This window comes from Pyrus communis, chromosome 3, assembly GCF_041283825.1.
Source record: "Pyrus communis isolate YQ-2024b chromosome 3, ASM4128382v1, whole genome shotgun sequence".
NCBI classification, from domain to species: domain Eukaryota; kingdom Viridiplantae; phylum Streptophyta; class Magnoliopsida; order Rosales; family Rosaceae; genus Pyrus; species Pyrus communis.
In genome coordinates this window covers 1,125,580-1,134,783 of record NC_142567.1, presented here as the reverse complement: position 1 = coordinate 1,134,783, position 9,204 = coordinate 1,125,580, and the positions used below count along the sequence as shown (strand labels likewise).

Sequence of the window (9,204 nt, the reverse complement as noted above, 5' to 3'; positions counted from 1 at the left end):
TTACGTATATATATACGTATATCTATTTTCTGGGAAGTATACAGGTTTTACGGCGAGGGGTTAGAAAGTATTTATAAATGGTTTTCGAAAGCTTTGTTTTTGCCCACTCACGCTTTTGTTTTGCGCCCCTCCAGGTTCTAGTTGCTTAGCAGTTCCGGTGGTTTCCCAGAGGGTTCTTCCGGCTTTTCTGACAGACACTCACCATTGTAGGGTCACCTTCGGGTGTACTATTGTCGCATCTTTTCTGTTGGACTGTTGTAGACTTGCTCTGAAATTGTGTCTCACACGCTAGCACTTGTTTTTTTACTACTTTGTATGCTAGTTTTTAATTATTCGTACTTTTTATATTACTATCTTATTAGCTTCCGCACGTGCACATGGTTACGTCACCTTCGTGTGACGGCCAGCACGCCCTGATCTCGGTCGGGGTGTGTCATTATCTCTTTGCTTATTTCTTTTTATTTATCTTTTTGTTATTTCTCGTTCTTCCTCCTGCTTTAAACCCCATTTATAGATTTTATTTTTAATTTTTATAATCAACATATATCACAGGTTAATTATATTTATCTACCTATATGACATATTCTTTTCTTTTTTTTTTATAATCAACCTGTCACAGATTACTATGTTTTGCTTGTAGGTATGTTATGTTTTTTCTACATTTTAATTAGGTTTCATAGCTCACGTATAGGTATTATATACATTCGTATATTTGTTACTTGAGTTAGGGTAGAATGTTTTGCATATAAATTTATGTTAGTATATTAGTTTTCTTGTTATAAGATATTAAATATATTTTTTTTGGAGTTGGAAAATGCATAATATTAGAAGATTTTAATTGATTTTTAATATTTTTAGAAAATATAAAATGAGTATAAAAGAAATAAAAACATATAATTAGATAACTGGACTCATTTTTAAAAACACTCTACGTTTTTGAACCTGGATCTAAAAGCCCCATTACGAAAACAAATATTGAGCACGTGTTAAATGTAATTTGTCTATTGGAATGACCCGAACATGTAAGAAATCAAGTGTTTTGGGTGAAACTTTTTTGTAAGATGCCCCTATCAACTCCGAATAGGCTTTTACCTCATACGTAGATTCCAAATGTTTCAAATCAAAAGGAACAAAATGTTGATGGGGGAGCTATCAAACTAAGATTGGTTTGGGGTGGTTAAAATTTTTTAAAAGCAAGTTGGAGCCTTAGTTATTTTTAATAAATGAAAAAAATTAAGTATTTTTTATAAAATCACGGGTCCAAAACAGCAGAAAACATAAGTAGCTCTACACATGTTTCTAATAAAATCCTTTTTTTTTTTTTTTCCTTACTGGAGGCAAGTGAACAATACCAATGATACTTTCATATTGACCATTTTACCTCCAATATTTTTTTATTTGTATTTTTTTTTGCTAAAAGTACTTTTATCACTATAGTCCATCAAACACTTACCTGCTTTTATTCACATATGTTTATTCTCAAGACACAGGAGAATCAGTTTTTGAAAGAAAAAAAAAACATAGCAACCCCAAACAGTCTCTACTTTGTTAGATGTCTCGAGTTCGATTCTTATGCTTTTCATACAAGTGATACTAGGAAGGGGAATCAAATTTAGAATCTCAAGTTCAAAAATAAATACGTTTAACCACTTAAGTTACATGTTTTTTAACGAGTTATACTGGGTTAAGAATGACTCCAAATACGTAAAATAGCAAGTATTTTTCTTCGAAATAAATTGAAGTGATGTCATATAAAACTCCAATTCATGTTGTGAAAAGAATTTGAAAGATATGCCGCTTTCAAATCCGAATAGACTTTTTAACAAAGTTAGATTCCAAATGAGCAAAACGTTCATGGTGAGCTGTCAAACTAAGATGCTTTACCACTTAGTGTGCTAAAGACAATCCACGTTTGGCGGATGTGCTCACATCAAACTCTCGTGATGAAATGGTGGAAAGAAATAGTGGGAAGATTTTGGGCATAAATTGAGAGAGGATCCGGCGAGGATCCTTCTGGGCATAAAATGACATTTACAACATCTTTAATCAAAATGTCAAATTATAAAAGTTATATTATAATTGATAGTTGATGTGGTAATCTGAAATCTTATATCAAATTTTGTATTTCTTTAACCAAATTATCATATTTTTTTTTTAGTAGTGTAAAGCTTTAAATGGTTGTATTTATTTAAAAATTGGTTGAAATAAAATTATTATTGGCTGAAATGCTTGTGGAATAAGAGACCAACCATTAAACTAATAAAAAATAAATTTGACCTTGATGTCAAACTTGACTCCTAATCACAAAGGCTTCAAATTTGGTTAGCAGATAACACTTTGGTTGGAAGAAATTTTTATATCAAATATGCTAAGTGGCGTTTGCACCTAGGATTTGACATCTCTTTTGAAGATGCTTTTATAGCACCAAATGAGCTTGCTCTGCCTATCCACACCTCTTGTATCTTATCCAATTGTTTTAGCATATTTAGTGCCATCAAATTGAGCTTAGTCTAGTAAGTTTTCGCTTTGCGAGAAGTTTTGAATTCGGTTTTTTTTTTTTTTAATTTGTTTACACAAGCGATATTGGAGTAAAAAAGTCAAATTTAAGACCTCGAAAACAGACGTAAATGCTCTTTTACTATTTGAGCTAAAAGTCCTTGGCCAAGTTCAATTCTTAGGGGCAACAGTTGTTGAATAAATAAAATAAATAAAAAAGCCGATATGGCTATTGGGCTTACGGACCGAAGCCACTGGGCCTAGACATGAGAGTGCACTCCTCCAGACCATGCCAAACTTGGAATACTGCCCACTCTTTCAAACGGGCTTCAGAATTTTGTTTGGGTCAGATGTAGAACACTTGCTTTTTTCACTGGGTCGGGTCACTTATTCCAATTTTACCGGACTGATCTGATTACAATTTTACTATTTTACTATTTTCTGTTTTTCTTTTTTAGGTTTACAATTTTGCCCTTTTGGTTTTGGTTCACATTCAAGGTTTAAAATATCCACAAAATTATTGATATTTCCTTCGAATATCCGAAAAATTAAGGATCGAAATGGAAAAAGGGGTGAAATGCAAACTTCATTCTATATCGGTAAGATATATGAAAATCAATTAATATCGACGATATTACTTATTCAATACATAACTTTTGCTGAAACTCACTGCATATTTCGAACTTTTGAATTTTATTGGTGAAAATTTTCTCTAATTTTGTCTAAGTCTGAATTAGTTGATATACACCCCCTATTGCAAATTTCCATAATGTCCATTGAAGGCAACCGAAATTGATTTCGATAATTTATCGATCTTCCATAAAGTTGCATATCGGTAATTCTACCTATATCAATATTATAAACACTATTCGTATTTCCAGCACCACAAATATTTTAAACACTGTCCATATTAGAAACATGTACTTCCTTTTCTTCTTCCAATTATTTTTTGCAATGGTTAGTGGCTTGTATTTGGTCTCACCCACCTCAAACTAATCTCACTCGAATAAAGTACGATACCGTATGCAGGGGTCCGGACATAAGAATCGTTCAACGAGGGCTGGCTTAGCCAAATAGTGGTGCTCTAGATCTTCGCCCTTTATGGTCGGTTGGCTAGGTCAAGAATCAAAATTCATTATCCGATTGGGCAAATTGTGGAAAACTACTTGCTATACAATTGTGACCTCGGGAGGCCAAGGGTCCCCAACTTTTTAGAAAATATGCCATCTAATATACATAAAACCTGCACATATCCCACAAAATATAAAAGATTGGGTGGCTGTAATTAGCACTAGTGTTGCTGTCAAGCTGTTAGAATTTGTCTTCCAATGAATGCCTCAGCCTACCATTTGTTAGTGATGCTATTATTATACCATCAAGCTTTAGTGTCCACATAAAAATAAAACACAAGGTTTAAGCTATATCAAAAGCACTTATGTAAAGAGTAAAAGCACCTATTTAGTTGATGGTTAAACAACAAACTGTTTTTCTATAAAAGCATTACTGAAAAGTGTTTACTACAAAAAAAAACGCTAGTGAGCAAAAGCGTTCTATGGAGTAGTACCTCTAAACGAGCCCATATAGATTTTCATGTTTTTCTTGGTACAATGTGTGTGTGTGTGTATATATATATTAGATATTTTTGGGTAGAAAAAAAAATCAAACACATAACTTTTAATGCAAAAATGAATGCTCTTAAGCCTTAACCAACTGAGTTATCCATTCTAGCAAATCATTTTCATGTTTGATGTATAAGATATGTGTATATACTTTGGTGTAACATATGAATAATATCTTATGAAAACATAATATATAGAATTTATTTGCATATTCTCTTTTATATATCATTCCTTCTCATCTTTATAATGAATAAAGCAGCAATTGTCGTCCACATACGTTTCACTCTTAACACCAACACCTTCAAATATCTTCCATCATTTTTCTTTCTTTGTGCATGTTTTGTTTTTGGTGGTGGGGGACTTAGGGTTTTGATGAAAAAACAGAAATATTCTACTAAGGGGGGCCGAAGAGATCAAAGAGATCATATCATTTGATGAAAAAAAAACAGAAAGATTCATCTAAAGGCAGCCGAAAAGATCATATCATTCAATCTTTACATCCGAAGTGAACAAGAACTTTTAGTAATGATGCATGCAACTTATGAATAGTAATCAATATTAAAACAACGTCAACCATTATCTTCACTTCCGATTGCATGCGATGAAGTCTCCCTCAAGCTCAAGGTTGAGAGTCGAACTATGTACACAGATGGCCTGATAAAGTGATCACTAATCACAGAGAAATTGGGCATATATTTTTAAGTTTCTCCTTTGAACCAAACTAAGAAAGCGTTGATAAAAGTTTTTGGGAGTCAACGGCCTCTTATCCTCGACTAGCCTTTAATCTTTCGAGTTCTTAATAGCACGAGACCACTTAGTACTACGATCTAGTGATATTTCTCTTCCCTTACAAATGAGAGGTCTTAAGTTCGATTCTCGCCAAAAGCGAATTTGAACCACATTATTGCTAGCCTAATGTGAGGCTAAACCCACCCACTTCCCCTTAATGTAAATAATATCGTTTGTTAAATGGCCCAAGACTTACGGATCACTATGGCCAGACTTTCATTTATGTTCGTTCAAAAGGTCCCACAATATACACTCGACAATAAAAATCTGACAATAATTTAGAAGAGGAGAGAATTTCGAACCGGAAATACATGTGTGGAAACTCAACATCTTATTCACTAAAATATTGAATCACATTTAAAAATCATTTCTCATTAAACCTTGGTCAACTTAGGATTATTTTGGTTGAGCAAATTGCACCATGAGTTGAGAGGGATATCAATTTATTCTATGCTGGATAACCTCTAGTTTTGTTTATTTGTTAGATATTTGGTCTTTGGTCCCCATGCCATGCATGCTTAAATCTTTTGCCCTGTTGTGCGACTCAAAAGAATAAAGAGATAAAAAGCTTAAGACAACCACACAGGAACACGATGGATTTCAATCCAAAGTGAGTGGGCCGGAGACTCGTATTATACCACAATATATATGTATATCTACATCCATCACATGCATAACAGAAATAAAAATATGTACTATCTACATAAACACTTTAATTTCTAACCAAAAGATGGAGATATGCTTGTTGCTTTTTCTAAAGCATTACATACCAAATCAAATTGTTGGAACCATCTAATTTGTTGTCACATTAACTAATTAAAGAGACATGGAAGATAGCTACCATGCATTTTGATTAAGAATTATACCTTTGCGTTTTATTTGTTACCATATTTTAAACGACGAATTATTGTTATTGAATCAACAAGGTGTTCATAATATGTCAAAATATATCGATCTGTTATAGCTACATGATGCTCCCCTTCAAATAAAATATAAAAAGTTGCTGAAACCCTAATCCAGTCTTACTATGAGTTTGAACTGAAAAGACGAATATCATGCACTCTGAATTTCTAATTACAACTTGAAAAAGCTTATCATTGCCATAGAAACAAAGATTTCATAAAACAAAAATCTACTTTACACATCAGGCTGAGTGAAAAGAAAGATTTAGGTCCTACAAATAACCAAACATTAAGCTATTGGCCTTCTTACGCAAAACCAAACTTAGTAAATAAAGCTAAGCTTCATAGTACAACCCCTTTTATTTCCCCCTACTTTTACCCTTTGAACTGTAAGTACATCAAAATTATCCTCCCTTCCTCGCCCAAGTACACACCGTACATACTAAGTATATATATGCTACTTCTACGTACACCGCTCGTAATTATAATCTTCACATAATGTAGCACCCACTTCCATTTTCATCGTCAACGAACTTATCATCATCATTATCGATAGAATAGGACGGCAGAGGAAACGGGAACATGCCCGGCTGAGAATACGTAGTGGTATGCATGGGATCAGGAGCAAAGTATGAGGTACTTGTACTGTTAGGGTGCGCCGTATTGTAACTTAGCCCGTACGTTGGAGGTGGATAGTACATTGATGTTGGGTACGAGCCGGGGTACGTATGCTGAACTGGTGGGCCAAGATTCATGGAGGCCAACGGCTGAGTCATGTCTGGCCCACCGGCCATATACGGCTCAATACTGCCCGCAGGAGGCGGATCATGTCCAAAAATTTTCTCGCCGAGGTTGGCACCGCCGCCAGTGGGGGAATTACCATTTTGCGCTTTCTTCTTCTTCTTTTTCTTCTTTTTGGCCCCAGTACTTGCACTATTTCCACCACCTGCACCAACAGTAGGATTAGTACCACTTTCTCCACCAGCTTCATTACTCTCGCCACCCTCTGCGTCGGACTCACCGCCGTCGTCAGCATCATCACCGCCATCGGTTTTATCCGGTTGATCATGATCACCATCTTGTTCATGGTTATGATCTTCAGGCTGCTTCTCATTGTTACTACTATTATTCTTTGATTTCCCGGACTTTTTCGCTTTCTTAACTTCTGGCCAAAGCTCAGCGTGCTTCCCTGACTTCAACAGCTTCTTCAGTAGGGTCTCCGCCTCCACGTTGCCCGTCACGGTCACCTTGTGCTGCTGCGAATCAATCTCCGTTGTGTAAACCCCTGATCACGTCAATTAATCAAAACACGAACGCACACGAGTGAACACATGTGCCGCAACTAGACAAAATATCACAATACGTTGGATACCCTTTCGTTCTATGATACGTTTCATACCATTTCGTTTTTAATTTTTAAACTTCGTGCCAGAGATAAAAGAAAAGTATAACGAAAAAAAAAAACGCATAGCGAGAGGAACGAGCGAGAAATGAAGGAGAATGTATAAACGAGCGAGAAATGAAGGAGAATGTATAAACGTGCCTTCGATGTTTTGAAGGACTTTCTTGACCTTCTTCCTGCATCCTTCACAGTGGATTGAGACTTTCAAAACCCATGTCTGCAGAACGGAGGAGATGATCAACTTATAATTTGTGATGAAAAAAACTTGAAAAATAATGACAAAAAGGAAAAAAAATATTGTACTAATTACCTGGTATTTTAAGGTTCCAGGAGCTTCTTCAGCTGGTTTTGTTGCCATTGATGAGAGAGAGAGAGAGACTGATGAAGTGGGAATAAGGAAGGTGGGGAGCTTTGAGGGAATGTGTGCTGAGGTTTAAAGAGTGGGAAGAAAGCATCCGGTTTGGCCATGGTCTGGATGCCACGTCAACTTCCACACACCAATGGACCACTGCAGATCTGACACGTCATCAAACTCACGTGACCCTCCCATGAAGACCCCACTACATCTCAACCAACTGAATTCAACTTCACAAACTCACAAGCTCACTGATTAAATTTCATATTTTTATCTGAAGGTTATGAAGGTCACGCAGAAGGCTTGATTGCAAAACAATCACGCACTAATATGCATTTTTTAACGATATGATTATAAATCGGCAAATGAAAATATCATTGTATAGAAATATATCAAATCAATCACGTATTGGTATTCATTTTAACTTTTTCATATGATAGATAGTCCGGCTCAGTGACATCCATTAACCCACAACGTACAGTTCCAGATGTCAATCTAATCTCTGCCCGTGAGGAGGGATGAGAACCTTTTGATGGATGATCAGCTTTGTATTGCATCTTTTGCTATTATAAATAAAATCGGACGGTCTTTATTCTTTTTCAAGGATTTAATCATCGAGTTTTAGGAGTACATATCTTCTCTGGATCTAAAACGGATCCTAATAATTAAATGATCCGGACCATTTAAATTTGATCTAATGGTTATAAATAAGGATATCTTTAAAAGTTATAATAATTATAACTGTTTGATCAAATTTCAACGATCCAAATCATTTGATCCTTAGGCTCCATTTTTTTAGATATGAAGAGGATCTGTGCTCGACTTTTGCAGCCACTGATATAATTGACTCGGATTGGCCCTAAGCTTACCTACCCTCAAAAGGATGCTGCTCATAACTTCATAGGCCTAGAAGTTCCTTGCAAGTAATCCAGGAAGAAGAGCAATGAATGAAGATTCTAGTAACAAATGGACAAGCGTGTATGCACTCGAGGAGATTCTTCTTATAATCACGCGCATATATTTAAGTCATGTAACGAGAGAGATAGAAATAAAGATTAAGTGAGTAATCCAGAAAGCAAAGTTACAAATGTTCGTCACTGTTTTTGGGCTAATCTACATTGAGCTATACGATACGAAGGAACATTTATTTTATAACCAGCTGTATACATTCATGTCATATAATTATTTTGATCCAGCAAGTGCTAGAATCCACTGGACTTAAAGCTGCCTCTACAGTTTTTTGATCCGGAAAAAGCTGCGTCGTTCACAGTGAACATGTCCTCCTGCAATATTCAAATACAACAATTGTCCAAAGTTTGGTGGTGTGTAAAGTAAAAGTAATTGAGTTAGAAAAGACAACGGCAATTAGCAACTTCCTTTGCTCTGGGCCATTGCCATTGTGCATTTGTGCTTTCAATGAACTTTTTGATGGGGGTTTTGGATCGTCTTCAGGAAAACAACTTGTATGTAACAGGTTAACTATTATTGTACTCCGTAACATTCTATCTCAATAATACAATATCATGTAGAGAAAAACTTACCCAAAAAGACATTATATTTTTGAATCGGGATGTCGGGTAACAGTGAATCCGTTCAATAGAAGTCCTCATATTCTCATGCAAGCAATCAATTTAAAGATGC

At 35.4% G+C, this 9,204-nt stretch overlaps 1 protein-coding gene across 1 annotated transcript; it reads right to left on the bottom strand.

Annotated features, from left to right (window-relative positions):
* Positions 1-5,971: 5,971 nt before the first annotated feature.
* On the bottom strand, positions 5,972-7,629 carry LOC137714144 (uncharacterized). Its single transcript, XM_088690499.1, has 3 exons — positions 7,519-7,629; positions 7,350-7,425; positions 5,972-7,091 (listed from the first exon to the last, which is right to left on the bottom strand). Exons 1-3 carry the CDS (start codon positions 7,564-7,566, stop codon positions 6,298-6,300), a joined length of 918 nt encoding a protein of 305 aa, XP_088546625.1. The 5' UTR covers positions 7,567-7,629; the 3' UTR covers positions 5,972-6,297.
* Positions 7,630-9,204: the final 1,575 nt, after the last annotated feature.